The sequence below is a fragment of the Zootoca vivipara genome, chromosome 3, assembly GCF_963506605.1.
Source record: "Zootoca vivipara chromosome 3, rZooViv1.1, whole genome shotgun sequence".
In the NCBI taxonomy this organism is placed as follows: Eukaryota; Metazoa; Chordata; class Lepidosauria; order Squamata; family Lacertidae; genus Zootoca; species Zootoca vivipara.
In genome coordinates this window covers 87,148,912-87,176,812 of record NC_083278.1, presented here as the reverse complement: position 1 = coordinate 87,176,812, position 27,901 = coordinate 87,148,912, and the positions used below count along the sequence as shown (strand labels likewise).

General features: G+C 44.8%; 1 protein-coding gene across 1 annotated transcript in view; it reads left to right on the top strand.

The window, feature by feature from the left end:
• Positions 1-26,833, top strand: part of ALK (ALK receptor tyrosine kinase) — a 134,299-nt gene extending 107,466 nt beyond the window's left edge. Inside the window, exons 13-22 of the mRNA XM_035110504.2 lie at positions 629-815; positions 8,393-8,483; positions 9,199-9,263; positions 10,504-10,633; positions 18,639-18,736; positions 19,303-19,395; positions 21,126-21,227; positions 21,882-22,016; positions 23,138-23,228; positions 26,162-26,833. Of these exons, the coding sequence (XP_034966395.2) occupies positions 629-815; positions 8,393-8,483; positions 9,199-9,263; positions 10,504-10,633; positions 18,639-18,736; positions 19,303-19,395; positions 21,126-21,227; positions 21,882-22,016; positions 23,138-23,228; positions 26,162-26,833 (1,664 nt within the window). The remainder of the gene's footprint in view (positions 1-628; positions 816-8,392; positions 8,484-9,198; positions 9,264-10,503; positions 10,634-18,638; positions 18,737-19,302; positions 19,396-21,125; positions 21,228-21,881; positions 22,017-23,137; positions 23,229-26,161) is intronic.
• Positions 26,834-27,901: the final 1,068 nt, after the last annotated feature.

Genomic DNA, 27,901 nt, shown 5'->3' with positions numbered 1-27,901 from the left:
TCTTTTGGAGATAGCTGGCAAAGCCCCCACCCTGAGTCTGATAGGGCCAAGAGGGAAAGGGTGAGCTCTATAGCCTTGCACATGGTATTTTCAATAGGAGAAAATCCTTTATTGGCACTAATGGGGTCTTTCCTTTGCTTGCAAACTTCAAGGGAGGTCTGAATCTAATCAGGTCCATTGCAGGGGGAAAGGGCTAAAGCCCCCTCCTCCTCCCATGTCATGGTCCTGATCCAGCTCATTTGTATAACTCATTTGTATAACAAACAACAGCTTCACGTGAAGCCCAAAATGCCTGACAAATACCACATCTGCTTTGGCCCTATGGGGTATAAAAAGAAATGCATTGTACCCCTCCCATGCACCTTGCCTTGGCAGTCACTCTGTGGTGGTCTGCCTAAGCAGCACAGCGCAGACCTCCATGGGCCCTAACCATCCGTCAGCGCTTGGTTGCCTGCCTCATATGAACTGCAAGTATCACATTGCCTCCTTTCTTAATTTCAAAGCTGAGAAGAAACCCCAGCTTCAGACTGAGCTGTGTAGAAGTAACCAGAGCTCTTAGTGCAAATTGCTTTTCAAGGTGCACTCAGATAAAAGCCCACACCCCTAACTTATTGTGCTCTGTTTCTAGTGTACCGTCGGAAACACCAGGAACTTCAAGCTATGCAGATGGAGTTACAGAGCCCCGAGTATAAACTGAGCAAGCTGCGAACCTCCACCATTATGACTGACTACAACCCCAATTACTGCTTTGCGGGGAAGACCACATCCATTAGTGACCTCAAAGAGGTGCCCCGGAAAAATATCTCTTTGATAAGGTAAACCAGCCTCTCTGACTTCTTTATGCTCGGGTGCGCTCTGCAGCAAATGTGCACGAGCGAATCCACACATGTGCCTTCTCCTTTTGTTCAGTGGTATCACACACTCATCTTTATTCACAAGCATGCAAGACCACTGCTGCGGTGACAATGGTTTTCTGGGTGTAAAGATAGCATTGAATGGGTGGAAGCTGGATCTCTGCCCTCCCCTCAGTTAGTTCAGCCTGACAGGTATGGATGATCCAAAGAACTATCATATATAAAGCTCGGTAATTCCTCAGGCACTGGCTATAATTTGCCCGGCCTCTCTTAGACAGCACTGACATCTGGCGCAGTGACCTTTTGGAGGTTCTGCCAGTGCTTGTGACTGGGTCTCTGGCAATAAAGGTGACATCAGCAAAGGCATCTGCTCTGCCAGGCACTAGAAAACCCAGATAAAGCAGTGCTAGTCTAGCATGGATCTGGATTTGGGGGGGGGAGCATTAGCTGTTATCTGTTAGCCGCCATCCATCCTCCAACCGCCTCCAGGCACTCACACAGGACCTTGACCGCCTTCACTGGTTCTGATTTAAAAGAGAGATAGAGTTGGGTGTCATCCGCATACTGATGAACACCCAGCCCAAACCCCCTGATGATCTCTCCCAGCAGCTTCATATAGATGTTCAAGAGCATGGGGGAGAGGACGGAACCCTGAGGCACCCCACAAGTGAGAGCCCAGGGGTCTGAACACTCATCCCCCACCACCACTTTCTGAACACGGCCCAGGAGGGAGGAGCCTTCATATGCTCACACCCCTAGGTACAGTTTTTTAAAAAAAATAAAAATAAAAATGCAGCTGCAAATTGAATATTTCACTAAAAGGCTATTCCTCACTGAAAGAGAGGCAGAAAAATTACGGCAAGCCCGTAAAATATGTTGGGGTCTAAAAGATCTCAAATATGGTCAGATTTCACACTTAATACAACAGCTGATTGATACCGATGAAGCAGTAAGAATTAAAAGTTGTTAACATTTTAATACACACATCCCAAAGGATTTGAGTGGGGGGGGAGGCCAGGGAGGGTGGAGAAGAAAGATTTCTGAACTTTATGCTTTACATGAGAGTCATTACAGCCTATGGGTACACTATCTCTCTTGCACTTCTGAGTTACAAATAACAATCCTTAATGAAGCTTTATGTGTCCAACACATATGTTTGAACTGTGAATTAATTGGGTCTAGCTAATTGAAATACTCAAATGGTGTTCCAGCCTCGAGGACGCTGGGGGTTCCTAAATTTCACTTGCCACTGTAGCATTCACGGGGTTGGGCTTACTTGCGCCTCTAGTGAATGAAGGCAGGAGTAGCTTTTACAGGAAATCGGCTGGCATCACTTCCGTTTTTTTGCTCCTGCCTCAATAAAGCAATCATATTCTCCTTTGGCTCCTTGTGCTCCTTCATCTTCGCTTAGCAATGTTCTTCTTCTGTGATTTCACTCTACTGTTCTTTCTCTGTATATTAACACACACACACACACACAATCCTTTCCCTCCTCTCCACAGGCTGGGTGTAGCTACATCCTTGCATGGCCTGCAACATCTCTTCCCACTCTCCAGTTCTATTTGCATGGATGGCTTTCATTTAATGGTTTGTTGTAGGAGGTGCAAGGAAGCCCAACCCAGCAAGGCTACACTGGGCAAGCAAATCTACCCTTCAGGTGGGTACACAATGGTACTTTCTTGGGCAGAGAGCTAGTCCATCATGCCATCGGAGCTAGCAGTGGATGATCTTCACTGGTTCTGATATCTGAGTGTCTTTGTTCTGAAGATGTCAAAGGTTGATCAGAGAGGGCTTGTACGTTCATTGAATTCTAGAGTTGGAACGTCATCTAGCCCAGCACTGCTCAGGGCAGCATCTGCAATGCAGGATGCCACTGTAGCATTTCTGATAAATGGCCTTTCAGGATACATCATAGGGGAGCCCACACCACCTCCTGAGGCACTCTGTTCCACTGTCAAAGAACTCTTACTGTTTGGAAGTTTCTCCTAACGTTTGGGCAAAGTCTGCTTTCCTGTGATTTTCACACACTGCTTCCAGGAGCAACAAAGAAAAGGTCTGATTTTAGAAGAATGTGCTGCAACAAGCCCTTTAACAAGGAGGGTGTTATTGGGTTGTTTTTTATTTTGATTATATATATATTGTGGTTTTATATTTTGATTTTTTTTCTGTGAACCACCCTGAGACCTCCGGATGCAGAGTAGTATATAAATTAAATAAATAAAATAACAATAATAACAAGAGCACACCGGCTGCAATAAGGAATCTTAGGACCAGATGGGTCCCAGGGAGCACTGCATGCTGACATCGCCTTTGCCCTACACTGGCAGTGAGGAAATCACCAAGTTTTAATCCACCTGGAGCATGACAGAGAACCCAGGGAAGCGGAAGAAGGAAGCAATGGGGAGGGTATTGTGTGCTGCACTTTACATTCGGCTTTTTAAAAAATGGTGGCTCTGTGCCAGTAAGAATGACTTTCTGGGCTGACACCTGTATCAAGAGTAATTGGTAGCTGCTATCATAACGATGTCATTTCAGCTTGTAAAGCTATGTGGTGGTGATGCTTGTTCGCTGGAGAGCATGGCATGCTGTGTGATCCTAGTGCAGTAAGAAATTATAGTGCAGTACGAAAAGCCAAGGAACTAGCTAGGAGCCTTAAGCATCTGAAAAGCACAAGGCAGAAGCAGCTCCTAATTTATTATATCTGCACAGAGAGCACATTGGGGGAGGGAGGGAGGGAAACAGCTTTGCAGTGGATCTTGTTCCCATGTTTGAGGGAGCAAATCTCTGAATTGTCGGTTCAGATTCCCTAGAGTGAGGCAGCCTTCCTCACAGCACATGCTGTGGCACTCTTGAAATAAAGCTACCAATTGAACAGAATACAGGCCATCTAACATTTACTAGAACCAGTCAATATCCATCAAAGAGCCAAAAAAATAAAATTTATAGCAACGATTGTTGGCTTAGATATACTGCCTGCTGCTGCTCAGGCACCAAAGGTCTAATAATGTAGCAGGATCCAAGTGCCAAGCTCTTACCTCCACCCCAGGCTAGTCCCAGCTGGTGATTGTGCATTTTAGACCATGAGAAAACAGAGGTAAAAATAAAAACTCAGGGGGGATGCAACCACCTATCTCCCATGCCATGTCTGATTATCGCCTGTGAAGCTTCATGGAGAAGAGAACTTTTGTCTCTACAGAGACACCACCACAGTTGATGACTTGCAGGAGGCATTTCTGCTATCAATCCAACAAGGATTAGGCAAAGCAAGAGGCTCATATGGTTCCACCTGATTCTATAAAGTTGCTGTCCTCTCCCTGGCTTCTCTGCATGAGCTGCTCTTAGACTCCCTGTCGTTGCTTTCCATCAGACCACCAACCCAGACAGTTGTTCTGAGTATTATGGGTTTGCAACCAGCTGTTGCAAGAGCAATTGGTGGGGGGGGGGGTGTTGTCTTTCTTTACTCATCATGGTTTGGATCCTGGGAAAACATAATATTCCAGCAACAAAATATTGCTATTGAAAGAAAATCCTGTGCAAAACCTACCTATGGTTTTAAATTAGTTTCCTGGAAAAGCCCTAAGCAAGTTTGTTGGCAATTTGATGGCTCCACTATTGTGTACAGTATTGAGTTTTAAGTTATCAGTATAAAACTCAGCTAGACCGGTATTGCAATGCCCCTCCTTCTGAGATAGTCAGTCCATCACACTTGTCAAAAATCTGTCATCTCCTCCTAATGGCCCCCCCTTAAGGTGCAAAGAAAAAGAAATCCATCTCTTAGTTACTTTTTATGTTGATTTCTAGAATAGTAATTGGTGATGTTCTTTGAGACGAAATTTGTTTTATTGATGCAGTCTTTTCCCTAGGAGGAGACTGTCTGCATTGTTCTGTGCTTCGTGTTTATTGCTTATTTTTCTCGCTGTTTCCTGTGGTGTTTCAAGCCTGCTTTCAATGTTTTCCTTTCTGCACAAATGTAGCCAATCAGTTGCAACTCCCTGTGCATGTGAGACATTGGGTGATAGCTCCCTTTCCCTTCTTCTTCCTCTACCTACCTCCACATACAAACACACTGAGCCTTCCACTCAACGAGCCCCGGTGGCAGTGTTCTGCCTCTGGACCCCCAAAGCCCTCCTGGGATTTGCCTGCTTCTCTGCTGCACGTACAACATTTTTATATTTTTATTAATCAAAGGCTGGAATGAGCAGTGACACAAAACTTTTGTAATGAGCACACAAGAGAAAATCTGTCTTAACAGGGTGCATGATTTATTTATTTGCTCGTTTTCTGTATTCTTTTAAATAATTAATCCCGAAACCCACTTTATAAAAATTGTTCAACATCTACAGTAATCATGCTTAGCTTTGGCACACAATTATTCTGCTGTGAGTCTGGGTTGCCATGCAGAATTTGTTACTCCCATTGTACACTTCCAACATGCTAAGGCCACTGTCTATAGTCAGTAGTTGCAAACCACCTTAATAACCCCAGTAGACTTATGCCAGAATAAAGATGGAGGGGTGTGATATTGTTACCGTATATTCCGGCGTATAAGACGACTGGGCGTATAAGACGACCCCCCCAAATTTTCCAGTTAAAATATAGAGTTTGGGATATACTCGCCGTATAAGAAATACGACCCGGGGTATAAGACGACCCCCGACTTTTGAGAAGATTTTCCTAGGTTAAAAAGCAGGAATATACAGTAATTCTTTTGGACCATTCAGCATCCTTCAATACCATCATCCATATTAGCCTTATGAGTCCACCAACCATATTATCCTTTTGATTGGACTATGTGGGTTGGGAACTGGGAGCACCATGCTGCAGTGGTTTAATTTTTAGCTGAATAATAATAATAATAATAATAATAATAATAATATATTTATACCCCGCCCATCTGGCTGGGCTTCCCCTGCCACTCTGGGCGGCCTCCAACAAACATTAAAATACATCAAATATCACAGATTAAAACTTTTCTAAACAGGACTACCTTTAGGTATTTTCTAAATGTCAGGTAGTTGTTTATCTCTCTGACCTCTGCTGGGAGGGTGTTCCACAGGGTGGGCACCACTACCGAGAAGGCCCTCTGCCTGGCTCCCTGTAGCTTTGCTTTTCACAGTGAGGGAACCGCCAGAAGGCCCTCGGCGCTGGACCTCAGTGTCTGGGCAGAATGATTGGGGTGGAGACGCTCCTTCAGGTATACTGGACCGAGGCTGTTTAGGGTTTTAAAGGTCAGCACCAACACTTCGAATTGTGCTCGGAAACGTACTGGATGGCCAGTTCCAGAAAGGGCTGCAATGTTTGTGGTATTGGGCCGCCTAGAATAATTCCATCTTGTCCCCCATGCTTGTCAACATCTACTTTAAGCTGTTGAATGAGATCATCTGAAGATGCAGATTGAGGTGGCACCTAACTCTGCATCCCCCTTTTCATCTTATTCTCCTGGGCAGTAGAAGCAGTCAACCAGTGTCATGGACTGGTTGGATGGAGAGGAATGGTGGGAGGAACCAGCTGGGGAATCACCAAGGGAAGAAGGCTCAGAGTCCAGGGAGTGGTAGTGGGGAAACAATGAGTGGTCAGAGGGGAAAGAGGAGGAAGACTGGGAGGAGTACTTGTCGGAAGCTGATGACTTGTCTTCTACTTCTACTGTCAGAGGAAGAATGCCTCTGATTGCCATTTGCTGGGAGTCACAAGTGGGGAGATCATTCAAGTCCTGCTTGCTGGCTTCCAATAGGTACCTGGCTGGTCACTTTGAGAACAGGACCTGAGTTGTTGTTGTTGTTGTTGTTGTTGTTGTTGTTATTTGTACCCCAGCCACTCTGGGTGGCTTCCAACAAAGATTAAAATACATTAAAATGTCACACATTAAAAACTTCCCTAAACAGGGCTGCCTTTAGATCTCTTCTAAATGTCAGGTAGTTGTTTATTTCTTTGACATCTGATGGGAGGGCGTTCCGCAGGGCAGACGCCACTACTGAGAAGGCCCTCTGCCTGGTTCCCTGTAGCTTTGCTTCTCGCAGTGAGGGAACCACCAGAAGGCCCTCGGCGCTGGACTAGCATAGGCCTTTGGCTGATCCAGAAGGGCTGTTACAAATTTCCCTCACTTTGTCCTGTACTGCATATGAAAGTAGGATTTTGCCCATATTGCTTCCCTGCTCCCTGCACAATGCATTATACCAGTGGGTGTGGGGGACATGGTTCATCTTGCTTACATTTAGAGTCAGTTGAATGGGACCCCATGGGTCGTCTAGTCCAACCCCCTGCAATGCAGGAATCCTGCCCACAGCATTACAGTTTCATTACAGAAAGAATCATAATCAAGCCGTGGCTATTTTAATCTTAGTCAAGGCAGCCCAGCATATTCCCTTTTTGTTGGGAGAATGGACCTTTCCATAACTCAAGTATAAGTGATCGGCTGCCATAGTAGATACCATAGTTAGAGATGGTTGGGGGTTGTGGTTTGTTTGTTTTTAAGCAGCAATGTATTATGGGTTGTTGTTGTTGTTGTTTAGTCGTTTAGTCGTGTCCGACTCTTCGTGACCCCATGGACCATAGCACGCCAGGCACTCCTGTCTTGCACTGCCTCCCGCAATTTGGTCAAACTCATGTTCGTAGCTTCGAGAACACTGTCCAACCATCTTGTCCTCTGTCGTCCCCTTCTCCTAGTGCCCTCAATCTTTCCCAACATCAGGGTCTTTTCCAAGGATTCTTCTCTTCTCATGAGGTGGCCAAAGTATTGGAGCCTCAGCTTCACGATCTGTCCTTCCAGGGAGCACTCAGGGCTGATTTCCTTAAGAATGGATAGGTTTGATCTTCTTGCAGTCCATGGGACTCTCAAGAGTCTCCTCCAGCACCATAATTCAAAAGCATCAATTCTTCGGCGATCAGCCTTCTTTATGGTCCAGCTCTCACTTCCATACATCACTACATCACTACTGGGTAAATTGCACTAATGAGGCCTTTGTGTAACTAAGGGGTTGGCCAAGTACAGGTGATTTATTACCATAGTAGCTAATGGTCAGAGATGTTGTTTGGAAGCAGCAAGTCAACATTATGTATATTCTTTATATATATTCTTTATATATTTTTTTAAAAACCTTTCCTTTTTCTAGGAGCAAAAAATGATTAATTCACAGTGAAAACATATACAATGTGATTTAGTTCTGGGGTGGACTTCAGGGTGTTGGAACACCACAAATTTGTGCATAAATACAAATTCTGAATATTTCATCAGCATCCCTGCCACTTAACAAGGGAGTTGAGGGTGTTGCTAGTGGCAAGTTCCTCTGCGGAGTGTCTGCTAGTGCCAATGGTAACATTACATTAACAGTACTCCATGTAACCAGTTTGTAACATGCCATAAAGCGGGAAGCAGGCATGAGCAACACACAAAACGTCAGGGGTGCGGAACTAAATGAATTTTCACTAAATGAACATTTGACAGTGTACATTCAAGGGATTTACGTAGGCCTAACCTTTCTCCATTTTGTATGAAATTGAAATGGTATTTTAATCTTCCTTCCCTTTTCTGATTTGTCTAGGGGTTTAGGCCATGGAGCCTTTGGGGAGGTGTACGAAGGTCAAGTGGTTGGGATCCCCAGCGACCCCAGTCCCTTGCAAGTGGCTGTAAAAGTAAGTGGAAAAACCAATGGCGAGGGTCCATGGTGATGGTTAGGTGCCATATTTCATCAAATGAAAGCAGTACGTCTGAGTTCACTATCTTGGGTTTCTCCTGATAATGGCAGGTTGGGGAAACTGAAGAATCTAGAATGTCTCTTCAGAAATCATTATCACTTTTAGTTCAGCACAATGGTAGATTTTTAATTCCCAGGCACATCTTTAAAAACTCCAGTTAGTTGAAGAATCTCTGGGTGCTAGAAAGGATCCTTTAAGCCAGGCATGGCCACACTTGGCCCTCTAGATGCTTTGGGACTACAACTTCCATCATCCCTAGCTAACAGGACCAGTGGTCAGGGATGATGGGAATTGTAGTTCCGAAACATCTGGAGGGCGTTTGGCCGTGCCTCCTCTAAGCAATAGCATGATTTCTCATTGCCTTCCAGCCCCTTCCCCTTCTGCATTCTGATGCTTTCTAGGTTTACTACCGTCATGGTGGGTGGTTCCATCAACAGACAACTGGAGTTTTTTTTCTTGCTTGCAGACAGAGTGATGGGAAAACAGGTTTCTGCCTGTTTTACAGCTCCTAAATACAGAGTGCCTCTGTCGATAAGAAAGGCAGCAACTGTAAAATTTCCTTGTGAGAGGAATGGAGTCTATAATAGGTCCGGGCAGGTCCATGAGAAGGACAGTTTGTTCATGTTTCTCCTCTTGCTTCTTTCTTGTCTAGACTTTGCCAGAGGTTTGTTCAGAGCAAGATGAGCTGGATTTCCTCATGGAAGCTCTAATAATCAGGTGTGTTAATTCAAGTTGATCAATGGCCTTTCAACCTCAAGCATACGCCCAGCTGAATTAAAAGCAGGGGGGGGGATGTTGGACTGCTTTTATGCAGGTGAAAACCATTTCAATAATACATAACATTTGTATAATGCTTTGAGAGTGTTCAACGTGATTAAAACGTTGTATTTCTTAAAACAACTTTTTAAGGTAGGTCAGCATTATGACCCCCAAGTTACCTGAGGTGGGACTGAAGCTGAGAGACAGAGGGCATTGCCTAGGAATTGTTGTTGTTGTTTTATTTGTACCCTACCCATCTAACTGGGTTGCCTAGCCAGTGAGTTTATAGCAGGAACAAGATTCTCCCGCAATGTCTCTTTGGCAGCTATGTTTATTTACAGTAGTTCATAAAATTTATACATGCTTTGCTGTAAACAAACAAAGAGGTATACAAAAAGATAAAAGAAGAAAATCAAGAGAAAAAATTACAGCAATAGCTTAAAGCATTCAAAAAGTTACAATATTAAAACAGGTTAAAATTCACATCAGCTTTCTAAGTATTTGGGTAGGCTTGTCTACACAATCATGTTTTTACCTTGTTTTACAAGAATGACACCACTTCGAAAGGAATGACATTTTCCAAAGCAAATGCTCACTTTCAGCGGTAGCAATGAGTAAGCCCATTGCCACCCCCCTTTACCATTTGTCAAGGGAGAAGGTGGCAACAGAGGAAGTTGCCTTATAAATAAGTTCAGACCCATTGGTTCATCTATGGTGCATTGTCTACAGTGACCAGCAGCAGCTCTCCAGAATTTCAGGAAGGAGTCTTTCCCAGCCCTATCTGGGTATCTTCCTCCACACTCAGTTGCTTCCCGTTTCTTTGTTTGCTTATTATTATTATATTTTAAAGGGTTCAATTCTGTGGTTCTCCAGTGTGAATTTTTCACTAGCCAAAGTCTTTTCCTGCCTTGCAGTATCTAATGCAACCATACCTTAAGAGTAGATATGCTTTGGCAAATGGACTAGACCAGGCACCCCCAAACTCAGCCCTCCAGACGTTTTGGGACTACAATTCCCATCTTCCCTGAGCACAGGTCCTGTTAGCTAGGGATGATGGGAGTTGTAGTCCCAAAATATATGGAGAGCCAAGTTTGGGGATGCCTGGACTAGACCAATAACTGAAGCTATCAGGATCTCAAATCTGCCCAGCAAGTATTTACCATTTGATTTAAAAGCTGTTTCTTAATCTCCTTTTTAGCAAGTTCAACCATCAGAATATCGTGCGCTGCATTGGGGTGAGCTTGCAGGCTCTGCCACGCTTTATTCTGCTGGAACTCATGGCTGGAGGAGACTTGAAATCTTTCCTGAGGGAGACACGGCCTAGGCCGGTAAGGAGGAAACAGTTGTTTAATGCTGGGATCTGAGGCCCTTGTCTCCAAGTAGGTCTCCCTTGGTTAAATGTAGCTTAATTTTCTTTACATATCTCAACTGCTTCCTTTAAAAGAATCTTTGTGGGGGTTTTGTGGCTCTTCCTCTCCCATGCTTTCTTGAACTTTAGAACTGTTAGGGGAGATATATGAACACGGAGCATCTTGTGCTGATGGGGTAGCTGAGCAACACTTCACCATGCAAGCAGCTTGCACCAGGATCCATAGGTGACAACTTCCTGGGGCCCTGGGTGCCCGATCACCCACAAAATTCCCCATGAAGGGGCCGTGCACCCACAAATTTTGGTGCCAGGGCCATGCATGCTGCATGGCACCCATGGCCCCAGGCACCTACGGTCACGGGGCCAAGCTGGCACTCCTAGCGAGATTTTTGAAGTGATATTCTGTTTCACTTGAACGTAGGGGAGTCTGCATTAAGAGAGAATCTACCACCATTCTAAATATCAGCATAATAAAGCTGAAGTTGTTACTCTACCTGTTTCTCAGTTCTGGATTGGATGAAAGGTACAGATGATCTCTTGGATCAGACTGTTCTTACTGTTTCAAAATTTGCAAGTTTTCAAGGTATATAGCACTCTTCCTCAATCATGAATAAACAGTATTTACGCATTCGTTTTTTGGAGTGCTGCTGCATAATTTTGAGAATAGAAATCTTGCTAGAAATATTGAACAAGGAACTGGTGTTACAGAACTGTTTGAAAAGGGCACCAATTCCCATCATCGCTGACCACTGGTCCTCTTAGCTAGGGATCATGGGAGTTGTAGGCCAAAACATCAGGAGGGCCGCAGTTTGGGGATGCCTAATCTAGTCTCTTCAAGGCCACTTCGCCTTTCTGGTATGTGAAGCTGATAAGCGACGCCCTCCTTGTTAGTGAAAAGACAGGTTGAGGTGCATTAAAAATCTCTGCTTAGCTAGGTATATACAGATACATTGTGGTTGTGACTGAGAACTTGTTTATGCGGGCTCAGCACTTAGCAGTCTGAGGTCAGCTGCGTATCAGAAACATGTTCTGTGACACAGGGTGAGAGCATGTCAGTATAGGGGTATTCTGTACTTCACCTTCCAGCTAGCCTGAAGGAACTTGGCAGCTCTCCTACGTTTCCAATCTGCACAACCTCTCCTTGGTGTCCTGCTAGCTGCTGATAGCGAACTGTAAGCTATTGTTCAGTAGAAACTGACTCAAAGCAGAAGTAATAGTGCTGTGAAAGCAATGTATGAGAGAAATGTATGTTCAGAAATGCCTGCCTGCTGTGTTGACCCCGGTGAGTCTCATTCCCCTGGGTCCCACTCTGGTATCAGCATACGTAGTTCACTCATTTTAAAACATGTTTTTCAAATTAGTAGAGGGTCTTCCCATTACTGACCAGCGCCGACTTCATGAAAAAGATAACTTCATATAATTGCTTTTTCTCCTGTCATGCAGAGAAATTGCAGCCACTGCTAAATAGTGACTGTCATGTCAGAACAGATCTAGTGTGTAATGAACTCACATAGCACCCAACTTCAGGGAAGCTGAAATTATTGTTACTATTATCTTTAAAGACACAATCCATTTTAAATAAAAGCTGATTAAAAGGAACTGAAGAATATAAGAAGAGGCCTGCCTGATCAGATGAATGTCCTGTCTAATTCAGCATCCTGCTTTGCTAAGCTCCCAAGCCGGACGTGAGCACAATAGCTCTCTCCTGCGCATGATGCCTTTCTGAGGCATGCTACCTCTGTTACTGGGGGTAATATAGCCACCATTTGTAGCACACACTGATATCCTCCATCAATTTTTAAATCCCCCTTTAAAGTTGGTGCCCACCATCATTACATCTTGTGGAAGCAAATTCCATAGTTTAACTTTCCACTATTTAAAGAATTACTTCTTTTTACCTGTCCTGGATCTCCCAATCTTCAGCTTCATTTTATGACCTTAGGTGCTAATATGTGGAGGAAAACCTCTTTGTCTCCACTTTCTCCGCACCAAGCGCAATTTTGTATAATATCCCTACACAAACTCACATTTTGAAAAACAAAACAAAACACCCCAAGTATTGGAACCTTTCCTCAATCTGCTTGGTTTGTTTGCACTTTTCCAAGTTGCACAACTATCATTTTTGAGGTGCAGCAACCAGAATTGAACAAGGTATCCCAAAGTATCCCAGTCCCATGGACTGCAAGAAGATCAAACCTATCCATTCTGAAGGAAATCAGCCCTGAGTGCTCACTGGAAGGACAGATCGTGAAGCTGAGGCTCCAATACTTTGGCCACCTCATGAGAAGAGAAGACTCCCTGGAAAAGACCATGATGTTGGGAAAGATGGAGGGCACTAGGAGAAGGGGACGACAGAGGACGAGATGGTTGGACAGTGTTCTCAAAGCCACCAACATGAGTTTGACCAAACTGCGGGAGGCAGTGGAAGACAGGAGTGCCTGGCGTGCTCTGGTCCACGGGGTCACGAAGAGTTGGACACGACTAAACGACTAAACAACAACAACATCTCAAATGTGGTCATTGTTTAGATTTGTAAAAAGGCATTATGATATTGCAAATATTATATTCAATCCCTCTCTTAACAGTCCTGAGCATGAAATTCAGCTATTTTTACAGCTGCTGCATATTGGGTCAACCTTTTCACTGAGCTATTCTCCATGAGCCCTCTCTCCCTGCCAGTTATTTATCTCAATTAATGTATATTTTTCACCCCAGCGTGTATCACTTTGCACTTGCTTGCATTGAATTGCATTTGCCATTTTAATCCCCATTCACCCACTTTAGGGACATCTTTTTCAATCTACTAGCAATCCCTTTTTGTTTTGTTTTTACCACCCTGAGTAATTGGTGCCACCAGCAAAATTAGCCACCTCAGATTAAATCAACCAATGCACACCATAGGGAACCAAGGCTGTGTATTATATTTTATTTTATTTTCTTCTGAATGTTTACAGTATGATATTTGATGTAGTTTCAACACTTGTTTCCAACACTGATTACAAATTGTCACCCAATATCCTGCTTTTTGACATTTGGCTACTTTTGACATTTTGACACAGCTATCCCTGTGGCTGCTCAAAATGGGCTTTCATGGTCCGCATAACACCTGACGATGATACTTCGTGCATCTGGAAAATAGAGATCTGGCCCACGAAAGCTGGTGGCTCAACAAATGTGCTAGCTTTCAAGGACTCATTGGTGACATCTGCATAAAACATTACAGTATGATTTAGCAGTTGGGAGATGGAGATGAGCCTCCATAGGCCTGAGCAAAGCACAGGGATTGCGTGTTCCTCCTCCTACATGGCCAGAAGAATCAGGAATCCTGCTTTGCAACAGTTAGTTAAATAAGCCAGCTTCACAAAGTGTAGCTTGAAGTTGGCTTGTTGTTTGTTGTAAACCAGGATTCCTGGCTCGTACGTAACGCTAGACAAATATTCTTTGACAGCAAAACTAAACCTGGCAGAAGCCCACCTGGGCAGAAGAAGGGGAGGTGGAAACGTGAGAGTCCAACACTCACCCATGTAGTGATAAACCGTGGTTTAATGTTACACGAAAACAGGGCCATCGAATTGTAGTGGGCTCATAGGTCACCTTGTCCAATCCCTTGCCATGCAAGAAAAAAGCCACAATGTTTTTTTTTCTGCAGCAAACTAACACAGTTATCCCTCTAGTGTTATTCATAGTTATTCATAGTGAGTTTAAACAATCAATATGTGACTGTTTTTCTGTGGTTGGTTTCTTGGATTGAGAAGCAGGCCTGTAGTTGCGTGTTTAGACCCAGAGACCTTCCCCTAAATAAGACACATTAAACTCAAATTTTAGTTTTGGTTTTTGGAAAAATTTAGGCCACAACTTTATTGATTACAGAAAAGTGAGTGGTTGCATGGGCTCTGGTTCGACTAGCTCCCTACACCCTTGCAGGTAGCGCTGACCCAGAGCTCTATCATAGGTCAGCCAAGAGTGAACACCTGAGGCAGGTGAAAAGCCTGGGAACAGATTCTGTTCACTCACCAGATGCTCCTCTGGACTCAGGCACAGGCACAACCCACTCTCGGGGGTTGACCAAACCAAGTTGAGTCCCTGGATTCCTTTAACGGAATACCCTTCACATAGGGATGACGAGACCGTTCTCCCATCCCTATCACCTGAACCAGTGCCTATCCGCAATCTTACAAGTTGTGATGATTTTCTACGCAGCAGGTGAAACCCAAATGGCAACAGCCAATCAGCCAAGCAGGGAAAATTCCTGCCGTGCCTGCCCCAATGACAGACGACACACGGTGGCATAGCAAGGTCAATCGCAAAATGCCCTAAAATTAGGGAGAGGTGGGCGGGTGTTCAAATGCACGAGCCGGAAGAGGAAGCTCTGGGACACATGCATGGGTTTATATTGGTCCTTTGATCCATTTAGACTGCACCCCATTGGCCAGATTAAACCCAACAATGAGGGACCTACCAGTAGGTTGTTGTGGCTATCCAATAGACCCACCCACAGGAGGTCAGTCTTCAGGTCTCACCGCAACACGTGCCCTTTTTTAGGGAGGACACGATATGTCATTTTTAAATGTTCATGCTCTCCAGCTAGGAGCTCAAGATGCTTTGTATTGTTGGTTGTTGCGGGTCATAACGCAGTGCAGCATGAGTCCTTACAGCTAAACACGTGGCAGGAAACAGGGACACAGGGTGACAGAACGTAGCATTAGCCAACTTGAGCTACAAAGAGTGGCAGCGAGTCATAGAGCATTGCATTAGCTTTCTTAACACAAAAAAGATAGGGTAAGTCAGGCCACAGCAGTTCCTACTATAATGTACAAAGCAAGCACCATGGAGGAAACTAGGAAAAAAACAAACACATGACAGGATCTTTGGAGAAATAAATGAGACCTCCAAGCTCTGGCAGGAAAAATGTGCATCCATGTGGGTTTTAATACAAATACAGACCCTTGTGGAATACAGATAAGAGATACTTCTTTGACTGCGTAAACTTGCACCAGCAATCTGAATCGACATAGTCTGCTAATACTGTATTTTATTTTATTTATTTTATACTCATTGAATATGATTTCCTTCACTTGCATTTCACCTTAATTCAGAAAATTCTCTGTTGGAAGGTCATTATTTCTCCAATAATGACATAAGACTGATAAAGGCAGAGACTCAAAGCTGTCCAGATACTTGAAATTGAAATGTGCAAATACTCCGAACATAACAAACTCCTAAGGTGTTAAAAGACTTCTCTGCTCAATGGTTTTTCACATAGAAAAGCAATCAGGAGAGGTTTTTGGTAGATAAGCAGTAATTTCCCTTCTTTGTGTCCTGCAGCATGTTGCTCAAAGCAGTGATTATGCTGAACAATGGAGTCAGTTTGTTTTGCGGTCACCTTTCGGAAGGTTTGACCTAACAAGGGGATGGCGTTGCTTTAATGTGCCCAGCCCTTCCCTCCCTCCGAGCCACAGCCACAGTTTCCAGCTGGCTGCATCATCCCTTCATCTGGGGAGCAAAAGCAGCAAGGAGCTGCAAAGTGAATTTCCTTGGCATTTCAAGGCTACTCCAGTGCTCTGCATCTCTGTACAAAATGGGCCCAAACGCTTCATGTCTCAAACAAATTACCCTGTTAAATTGCCCTTGGCAAAGAAAGAGCCTCTACTTTAGCGGAGACTGAATAAAAGGCAGCAGAGGCGCTTTTCTTCTTCAACCAAGAGTTTTACGTAAAACTTAGTAGTAGCCTTGCCTACCTGGCAAGGGCAATCCTAAGGTCATCACCTGGGTCTGTTGTACCAAGATTGCACAGAGATCCACAAAGGGACAGCACAAAGATTTACACAGGTCCATTGATGCTGCTCTTTCCAATCTTACACACTCAAAGAGTAGGGCAGGTAAGGAAGAAGAGCAAAAGAGGGTGCTTGTGATAGGAGTGTTGCGTCACATCTGTTAGTATTTTGCTTTTCTTCGGTATCAATAGTCGGACAAAGCTGGGGATTGTTACAACTTTCAGCTATAGAATTTCCCTCTCAACCATGCTGGAAGGGAAAGCCAATGTTTGGCACAATAGCAGAAAAGACAGTCACGGCAACATACGTAAATAGAAACCAAATGTAACAGAAACAAATATACCGTGAAATTCCCTGAAATGAGAGATAATCGGATAAAATAAAAATATTGAAGGAGCTAAGGATATCAGAAAACTAATACTGTAGTAACGGCTGATATAGAAATAATTAATGAAAATAATCAAAGCATTAACGGGATGCCGGCTAGAACCTCGTTTCACTGCGATTAACAGTTTCCTCAGAAGGAAATTGAAAGGACTGTATTTTCAATAAACATCATTCAAAAATAAAGAGTAAGGAAACACTAATTTTGCATATTCAAGGCTAAGACACGGGCAAAAAAGAGCAGTCTTTGCCAAACATTAGATCATGGAGCTCTCACAGCCCAGACTTTGAGTTTTTCAGAAAGCTATATAGCTTAATTTGAATCCCCATTTTTGCCTGCGTTTTAGGCCTTGAATGTTTGGCACAAAGCTTTCTGACTTCTTACAGAAGTGCCCATGCAATATATCTCTGCTGCTGCACTAGATTTGGATTAGGTTCTTGGAAGCCTGTCTTACCTGATTTTCGCTGTAATCAGTGCGGTCTCTCTCTCTCCTGGACATAAACACAGTTTAGAAGACAATATGCACTTCAAATCTCCCTCTCACCAATTTAGAAAACAAGAAAAGTCCTGCTGGAACAGGCCAGAGACCCATCTTAGTTAGACAGCAGTTTCTGTCTGGCCTGTATTCACCACAATCAGTGCTGTTTCTATTCCACTGTAGTTCGGTTTCCACCCAATACTTGCTGCCCACTATTCTACATACTTTGTGGTGATCAGGCCATGAGTGGGAGGGGATCAGTTGTGGGGACGGGGGCTGTGTGTATGTCTGCCTGCAAGTATGTGAATGCAAGAGGCAAGAGTGGCCACACCCACAACTAGCCTGCATCTCCTTTTTGGTGTGAAAAGTATTAATGTGGTCTTGGGCCAAAAAAAGGCTCACTGTAGGCAGTGATGGTTCATGGGCTCACGGAGAGTCGAACACGACTAAGACGACTAAACAACCATAGGCAGTGATGTGGGCACAAAATATTCCAATGCTTTATTTTGCGGTGGGGGAAAAATATCAGTTTTATAAAATCATTAGTAATGCATGGGTGTCATTTTCAAATACAATTATCATTTGAGCTCGGCAGTTTTGATGATCTGAGCTTTGTTTGCTAAATACAAATAAGATAAACATGCTAAATTAGATCATTCTGTAAGGCATGGGGGGGGATCTGCTGCAAATGGAAGACTTCATGATGTAAACCATCCTAATTTACATAGCGTGATTTGCATCAGAAAAAGACAGAATTGGAAAATTTTATGGAAAATTTCCTATGCAGATCACCCTAATTTGCAGAGGTACAGTTTATCCCCCCCGCCCCAGCTCAACAGTGTCCGGAAATAGCCGGAAATTGATTCCGTCAACCTGAATTAATTCAGAGGTAGAAAACCTGGCAGGGGGCTTGTTTGATGAACCCCTTTCCATCCAACTAGAAAAGCACATTTGATATGAATGATCTCAATTAGGATAATTTCCCTCTTTAAAAATGCTTTTCCTGCAGGTTGCAGGTGGTGAGTATTTTTCTTAGTGATAGGGATGGTGAAGAAAAGGGTTAAATGGGTGCCCAGGACACAAGAGGATGGTCTGTGGAGGTGTTGAGGGCAGTGTGATCGTGCTCCAACTATTGAAAAAGCAGCACTATGCTTGCAACAATGTGAGCTTCAATGTGTGCCTTTAAAATAAATGCAAACTGGAGTTTCCAAAAGGGTTAGGAACCAGATTCAGCAGATATTATTGTAGCCACAAAGCTCTTTGCTTAAAGTGATCAAGTTTCTGAAGACAAACCTCTGAAGTGTCATACTTTGCATTATTTCTTTAGAGCCACCCCTCTTCCCTAAGCATGCTGGACTTGCTACATGTGGCTCGCGACATTGCTTGCGGCTGTCAATATCTGGAAGAAAATCACTTCATTCACAGGTAAGTAGTAGAAGCGTTTGTTGCTGAGGGACCACTTCCAAACACCCTGTGTGACTGACTTAACTTGCAAAAGGACTAACGGGAGAATAGGAGCAGGAAACAGGCAAGGATGGTTGTGCACTACTGCCCCCTAGAGGTTCAGAACATTTTTAATACTGTATATAAAAAAGGGAAGTTTGAGGAGCAAATTAGGTATTATATTTTTGCTGCAGCATAACAAGCTTTTGAAAGCATTTTCATATATGGCATTTCGAGCTCTGTGTGAATAACTGTAGCCCTTATCTTGTTGTTCAACCAAGGTGGGAGGGTGGAGCCCAGCCAAGGTGGTGTGTGTGTGTGTGTGTGTGTTAAAGCTAGCTCTCAAATTCATCAACTGGAGTGATTTGTGGAGCTTTAAATCTTGTGCTGCTGAGTCTCCCGTACTGGTTTTCTCAAAAAAATAAGAAGAATGAAAATGTTCAATAGTCAATTAGTTTTGTCCTTAGTTTTTCCAATGAGTTGAGCCATTGCTCCTCCAAGGGCAGTGTTTTTCACCTGCTTTTTCTCCTTTCCTTTTTGTTTCTCAGAGACATCGCTGCTCGAAATTGCCTCCTTACATGTAAAGGCCCTGGGAGAATAGCTAAAATTGGAGATTTTGGGATGGCCCGGGACATATACAGGTAAGAGAACACAGCTTATTATTAGCCCCATCAAGTGGAAGCCTACTCCATAAAAAGGGGTTGGTTTATCTGGCTTAACTTCTTTGCAGGATATTATATTTTTGCCCTAGTAAAGGGACTTGTAATGTTTCCAGATCCTAACTTGCAGACAGTATTAGCATTTGCTGTGACACTGGGGACTAACCCCAACTTCCACCATTCACTTTCAGAGTCCATCATCCTGCATTCTGTTGTGAAGGCATCCTCAGCCGCGCTCCCATTTCTCCCTTTCCCCCCTCCACTCTTGTGTTTTGCTTTATCCTCCTTGGTGTTGACCCCGTCACTTTCAGTCTCTATGTCAGCGTCATTAGTAAATCTCTCTAGTTTACAGCATATAAAAGAGGGGGAAAGGTCAGGAAAATGTAATTACCCAACCTGGAATTTATCCAGGGCGGTTGGGATTAATGATTCTGCAGTTACAGAAAGTGCCAGGAAGACTTTAATGACTGTCAGGAGTTCTGCTTACATCTCATCCGAAAAGCAACACTCACAGTGCCCTCTGATGTGAGGCTGGAGAACTGCTTCATCACATGACGCAATGAAGGTTCAGTCAACAGACAGTTTTGACAGATGACTTACCCTTTGGCCTTTTACTTAACTTAGCTGTTTAAAAACATTATTCTCTATAGTAAAAATGTGGCATAAGGATTTGAACAGTTCATACCCAGGGCCATCTTAAGCATGCCCGGTGCCCTGGCGCCATGGTGCGGCGGATCCCTCCGGCGGCGCCCCCCCCCGTTTCCCAGCGCGGCTGCCCCAGGCGCAGCTGCACTGTGCCACCCAGTCTGCCATAGGGCCGGCCCTGGGCCAGGGGGCGCTGCCCGCCCTGTTGCTACGCCCCTGCGCGCGGCGGAGGTGGCCCCAGGCCCGCGTGCCTCCCGAGAGCGGCCTGAAGCCACTGAACAGCGGAGGCGCACCTGGGGCAGCCTCAGCCACGCCTCTCAGCGGGCACAGCGGCACCCCTGGTGGCCTGGCGCCCCGCGCTACCAGGGGTGGGCCTAGAGCCGGCCCTGTTCATACCGTTTTACAGTGCTTTTTTCGGGGGGGGACACAGGGGTATGCATACCCCTAAACATTTTGTGAATCTAAGTTTGGCCTCGTTGGGGAGCAGTATTTCAATATGAGTAGGAAAATGAGAGTACCTCTAAATATATAATTTTGTGGGAGGAACCAGTTTACCTGCAGGATCACCTTACCCCAAACATCCCTGCATCAGCACTAGGTGCTTCCAGGAGGCTGGGATAGAGACTGACCATCACTGCCTTTTGCTGTTGCCAGCCTCCTCTGGAGAAAGGATATGGGAGCCAATTGCATGTCATTTAGCCTGGTGAGAAAATTCCTGCCCTCTGAACTGTATTTAAGCCAGGCTTCTTGGAGTGCAGGAAGGACCGGTATCAGAAACTTTAATGTCAGTTTACTCTAGTTTTGTGCTTTGTAAATATTGAATTAATTCTGTGTTTGTTGTTGGATGCTAGTCATTTTTTAATTTACTGCCGTGCTCTGTAATTCATATATTTTGATGTTTTAAATGTTTGCTGTAAGCCACTTTGAGCATAGCTCATTGTGGAGAAGTGGCATATAAATGAACCCAATCAGTCAATTCAAGATCAATGAGGGTCAGCCTCCATGGTCACATAACTGTGCAGTCATGTCTGATTTCCTCTTCTAAATTCCCCCCGCTTTCTCAACAGAGCCAGTTACTATAGAAAAGGAGGGTGTGCAATGCTCCCTGTCAAGTGGATGCCCCCCGAGGCCTTCATGGAAGGGATATTTACATCCAAAACAGATACCTGGTGAGCCTGCTCCATATTTTCCATCCATTTTTCAAGCCACCTGCTGCCAGTTGGTTAAATGTAGCAACCACGTTTCTTCTGCAGCAACCTATGTCCTTTCTTCAAAAATACAAGGATCCTTCCGACGTTACATTTAGCCATGTGGGGGTGTAGTGCCAAGTAGCATCAGAAGTCATATGGAAGGAAACCATATCACGACTGCTTTCCAATGCCAGCATTCTCCTTACCAGGAATTGAAGCACTTAAGATAGTAATCATGACGTGTTGCAAACTCTTCTCATGTGACCTCAGACTTCTGATACTATGTGGAAAGAAGAGACAGCATAATAGCTCTGATGCTGCAGAAGGATCTCGCAGTCAACAAAATCAGTTGTGTATGAATGTACCACATAGAATCGTAGAGTTGGAAGAGACCACAAGGGCCATCCAGTCCAACCCCCTGTCAAGCAGAAAACACCATCAAAGCATTCCTGACAGATGGCTGTCAAGCCTCTGCTTAAAGACCTCCAAAGAAGGAGACTCCACCACACTCCTTGGTAGCAAATTCCACATGACAGGCTTTTTGCCAGTACTGGCCCCAATCCAAGTACAGTATATCTGCGTAGTTTTCAGTGTATCTATCCATGACCATATTTCTTTCTCTTTTGTGTCCAGGTCATTTGGAGTGTTGCTGTGGGAAATATTCTCTCTCGGATATATGCCCTATCCCAGCAAAAGTAACCAGGAGGTCTTGGAGTTCGTAACAAGTGGAGGAAGGATGGATCCACCCAAAAATTGCCCCGGCCCTGTGTAGGAAACTTTTAAGGATCTGCTTGGTCCATGGGTTCAACTTGTCATGTTCTGGCATCTCTTCTCATCATGTTTACTCTGCAAAGATTGTTTTCCAGTATCATATATTTCACCAATCTGCTAGAACAACTGGAACCTGCAACGAAATGCTGTAGAGCAGCATATTCAGAGTTCCAGCCAGCCAAGTTGTTTTCCAGGGTGTGCCATCCCATTGCATCCCGCCTCGCCATCCCAGTAGTCCATCTTGTACACCACAACCCACAACAAACCACCAGCATTCTATAACCACTGACCATGCTTCTCTGTTTTTTTCTGATGATTGTTTTGGAGAGTGGGAGACTTCTGCAAACCCTGAAGTTCCCCCAAGCTTCTGATATGTCCCTCTTTCTCATGGATGGTGCCATTAGCCTCATAAAAATTTGCTGTTCACTATTTATCTGTAGGATAAATTCTTTCATTAGCTGCAATGGTTTAACTTTGCAGTCACTGCCATTTTGGTGGGTACTAACTACCAGCTGATGCCGTGTTCAGAGTCCTCATCCTCTTGTAGTAATTCAGGAGTCTTCACCTTCCCTTCTCTTACAAATATCCTAAGAGCCACAAATTGAATTTAATTCACATAACAATATATGTCCTGATGCTTCCAGGAAATGAATCATCAAAGACCCTGCAGTGTTTTCCCCTTATGTAGGTGGGCATTATTTGAGTAGCAGCTTAGTCTTGTTTGCCTTAGTCCAGGCATCCCCAAACTCGGCCCTCCAGCTGTTTGGGGACTACAAATCCCATCAACCCTAGCTAACAGGACCAGTGGTAAGGGGTGATGGGAATTGTAGTCCCAAAACAGCTGGAGGGCCGAGTTTGGGGGTGCCTGCCTTAGACCCTTAGCCTGGGAAGGGTCATAGCTCAGTGGCAGAGTGCATGTCTTGCATGAGAGGGCTTGTAGATTCAAGCCCTGCCACCTATCGGAAGGACTGTTGCTTGAAACCCTGAAGAGCTGCTGCCAGTCAGTGTCGAGAATACTGAGCTACTAGACCAATCGGTTTGATTCTGTATAATAAATAAGGCAGCGTCCTAACCCACTCTCCTGCCATTCACCATTTGGTCTTCTGCTCCCATTGCAGGTATCGAATAATGACACAATGCTGGCAACACCAGCCTGAAGACCGGCCAAACTTTGCTATAGTATTGGAGAGGATTGAATACTGCACTCAGGTATCTATAACTTCTCAGGGCAATTATTTAATGCTGTTTCTTCCAAGAAATGCCAGAAGGGGCACATGGAAAAGAAACAATGGGTGAGCCAATACAACCAGAGCACAACCTGGTGCCAATATCTCTGACTCTTGCCCAACCCCTTCCCCAGACCACCTGAAGAAGTGAATTCATTTGCAATGCAAGCTGTATCTGGGAGTCATTATGGATCAAATGTGAAGTGCCCAGCAAGAAAACAAGCCATTGTTCCTTTCGAAACTTGCCTTGAGGCAGGGTGTGATGGTGATTAAGAATGGGTGGGTGTGTGGATCCATAGGTTGGACTGCAAAGCGGACTCCTCACCTGATTTGATCCAGGTAGATTCTGAATTGGATCAGATCATGAATCCATTTCAAAAGCTGCAGTCCTTGTCACGACGAGTCTGAGGGCTTCTGCTCTGAAAATGATTTTATTTCCTTTAAAGAAGTTGGGTCTTCCAGACACCCAAAGCTTGGCTTGGCTGGCACATGGGACTTGGTGACATGTCCTTGCTCTCAGAGGGAATTGTGCGGGGGAAAAGCATGGCTGCCCCCAATGTTTTCATGGTGGTGGTTTCATTTCTCCTCGTGCAATTCCCTTTGAGAGTGTTGGAATGATCTCAAGTCCCATTGCTCTCAGGGGATCTTGTTGTACTCTGTTCAACATTAGCAGCTCCAGGCTCACCTGCTTGCTCTGTTTCCCCACTAGAGGGAAAGCCACGTGCCAGCAGGTCCAATGACCCAACTGGTGGGACAGCATCTCCTTTTTGTCACTATCTACAGTGCCCATTTGCTTGCCCTCTTCTTCAGGGTCCAATCCACATGATCAAGAAAGGCAAGGAGAAAAGGCTGTGTTCTTCTGCCTCCTTGTTCTGGTTACTGTCTGTATGCTTAGAGGGTAGCTGAATAGGCAGCAACAGCAAGGAGGAGCAACAGCAACAGCAGGTGGCCAAATAAGCGGTGCGCCTGCTGCATCGTTGTAGCAATAGCAAGTGCCCCATGATCCTCACTGCTGGTGCTCTTCCTATCCTTTTAATCCATCCTTTCTACGCCCATCCAGCTTACACTGCTCTGTGATTTATTGCAGCAAATCCAGGGGCAGCAGAGCCTTCAGTGCTTTCAAAACCGATCTCTTGGCCATTAGTGCTGTCCAGTAAATCCACACATCTTTAGAATCAGATGCATGAAGAAATATTGCACTCATTTAATATTTATAACTCACTTTTCTTCCCAAAACAAAAGTCACGAGTAGGCAACAGAAAAACAATCAATGCAATAATGCCATATAAGATGTTTCCATCCAAGTATGAGTTGGGGACCCAGGTGGTGCTGTGGGTTAAACCACTGAGCCTAGGGCTTGCTGATCAGAAGGTCGGCAGTTTGAATCCCTGTGACGGGGTGAGATCCCGTTGCTTGGTCCCAGCTCCTGCCAACCTAGCAGTTTGAAAGCACGTCAAAATGCAAGTAGATAAATAGGAACTGCTACAGCGGGAAGGTAAACGGCGTTTCCGTGTGCTGCTCTGGTTCGCCACATGACCTGGAAGCTATACGCCGGCTCCCTCGGCCAATAATGCGAAATGAGCGCACAACCCCAGAATGGTCAGGGGTCCCTTTACCTTTACCTTTAAGATGTTTTCATCCAAGTATGAGTTGATAACAGCGCCTTACCTTTGTCCGCTGCTACTGGGAGCAAAAAATAATTTTGCTCTCAAGAAATTTATCTTCTGCCCCGCCCTAACATATCTGAATGAAGTCATCATTTTTCACCAGATCTGCAAGACATTTAAATGTTCTGCTGCATAACAACAGATATTATTCAATACCATTCAAAGAGACTTGCTGGATCAGGTCGTGAGTCCACCTAGTCCAGCTACCTCTTTTCCACAGTGGCTAACCAGATGCCTATGGGAAACCACAAGCAGAGCACGAAGGCAACAGCCCCATCCTGCACTGGCCCTCTAGCAACTGGAGCCACTGAGCAAAGGGATGGGGGATTCAATTCAGTCCACATTTAAAGGTGGACTTACCTAATTCACGGTTTCCCAAACAATATGAGAACGGAAACGCATATATCCTTTTTAATGTGCACTTCTCTCAATTTTGTAATGTAGTTCTCCGGGTAAGTAATGTGCATCAAGATGCATATACTGGGATAAAATGCCAATAAAAATGCATATATTCTTGGGTATTTTAAGTGCATAGTTTTCAGGGGAAATTGCTTTGCAAAAATATGTAAGCAAGATTGCATACAAGGGTGGAATTCATTGGCTTGCTGTTAGAAAGATTTTGTCAGGGAAAACATTTCCGATTGCTTTCCTCCTCTTTCCTCACCCTGTACACCATTCTGGGGGTTCTCCCAATCTCCCCAGAGCCCCTTTTGGGAGGCATGGAGGCACATGGGAGGAAGAAAGTGGGAGAAAGCAGACACAGAGCTGCTGTTGACAGGACTCAATAGCTGACTCCTGCCCCAAAAGATTGTTAAATGCTAATGAAATTTCATGAGGGTTTTAAGAAAACTGCAAACTGATCTGAAAATGTGGCAAGCTGAACTTAAGATTGGAAAAATGAGAAATTGAGAGAAACCAAAACTGACCAATTCAACCATCTCTGCCCAAGTATGGCGGTTACCTGGCCTAACAGGTATACAAATGCGCTTGCCCTCTGTAGATTTGTCCAATTGCTTTCTGGCAGTGAATTCCATAAATTAATTGCATGCTGTGTGGAAGTAGTTGTTCCTCATAGCTGTCCTGAAAGTGAATTTTATTGGGTGATTGGGCATGCTTCCATTAGGAGAGAAAGAGAAAAAATCTTTTCACGAAGCAATGGTAGATTACTCCAGCAGCACTCTGTAACGTCAAGCAGTTAAAGAAAGCAGCAGCATGTTTTGAATCCCTTGGTTTGTTTTTTTTACTGTAGGATCCTGATGTGATCAACACAGTTCTGCCAGTGGAATATGGCCCCTGCATTGAGGAGGAAGAAAAGGTCCCCGTGCGCCCTGAAGACCCCGAAGCAATCCCTCCGTTGCTAGTCTTGCCACAGCAAGAGAAAAAAGGTGTCGAGCAGCTCCTGCCTTCCCCACCATCCTTGGCCTTAGCCATCGCTACAGGGAAGGCTCTGGTGAAAGCAGCTAGTGTCGATCCATCAGTCTGTGCTAGTACACAGGCCCCCCTGGAAGGGGGACATGTCAACATGGCGTACACTCAGTCCAATCCCGCCACTGAGCTCCACAAAGGCCGAGGGTCCAGAAACAAGCCTACCAACCTCTGGAACCCGACCTACGGCTCCTGGTTTACAGAGAAGCCCATGGTCAAAAACACTTCACAGGCAGAGAAAGAGGCAACTGAGAGGGAAGGACCAGGGCATGAAGGGAACTGTACTTTGGGGCCGAGCATTGTGACTGGAAGGCTGCCAAGCTCCTCCCTTCTTCTAGAACCATCTTCGCTGACAGCCAGCGTTAAGGAAGTGCCTCTGTTCAGGCTCCGCCATTTCCCCTGTGGAAACGTTAACTATGGATACCAACAGCAGGGCTTGCCCTTGGAAACTTCAGCCCCACCCTTGTGCCAGCAGCTGCGAGGGCCCTCCCCTTAGGAACAAGGCCAACGCCCCCCCCCACCAGGGCCCCCGGAAAACATCCCATCCTTTTGACTCTCTTCCTGTGTGACTCGTAAGCCTTGGTGCAAACGTCGGTGTCACCCAAACAAGCACGAGAGCAGAACGAGATGCCCTTCCGTAATGTGCCAATGTGCTCTGAAGTGCCACCATTGGAAGCTCTGCTTTTCGAACCTGCAAGAAGCTTCCATTTGTCAGAGCGCACACACCCCTTACACACACACACTCGAAACACCCAAGGACAACAGTCAGTGTTATCTGCAAGGCCCCGCTCTCAGTTGCATAAAGTCATCTGCATGGTTGTTCTCTGTGCCCTTCCCTGTGCGCTGCTTCCTTCTCTGTTGTTTATGTGCCGTTTCAAGACTCACTGTCACGAGTGTTTAATGTCTGGGGATTTCCCTGTACTTCCAGATGCAGCATCGGGGAAATCCCTCTTGCTGCCAGAGATTTGAGGAGAGGATGGGGAAATGTTGCACTCTCGCCGAAATCCAAAATCAGATAAACGTGGACTCCCAAGGGGCACATAGCCAAACAGCAACTCAACTTCAGCATGGCCCTTCCACAAGCATGCACAACCATTGTGGTACTCTTAAGGGTAGCAGAAACACATTTGCTTTCACGCCTTTGGTCTACAAGATGGAAATTGCAGCAATTTAAGGAACAATGTGAAAGTCAGTGATTTAGTTTGATTGAAAAGGTGATGCCCTCTCCCCCTTTTCTCTGTTGTAGTTGTGGGATACCAAGGGTCAAATAGTTGCAACTAATACTTAATCCTTCATGTGCATCCATGTTGTAGCTGGTTATGCCACATGCTAGAGGATAAGATTATCAAGGTGGTTAAGAGTCAGGTTGTTCAACAATGAAATCACTGCTATTATGCTTCAGTTAATACTATGGGGCAGAGTTTAGACTAACAGAAAGTAGTCGATTGCCGCGGTGTGTGCCGACTCCTGTTTTTTTCCAGTGAATAAGGATATTAAGGATTTTATTTATTATTACAATTGCATCGCCGTACATGGCACTGTAGGAGATGCGCCCAAGCAAGTG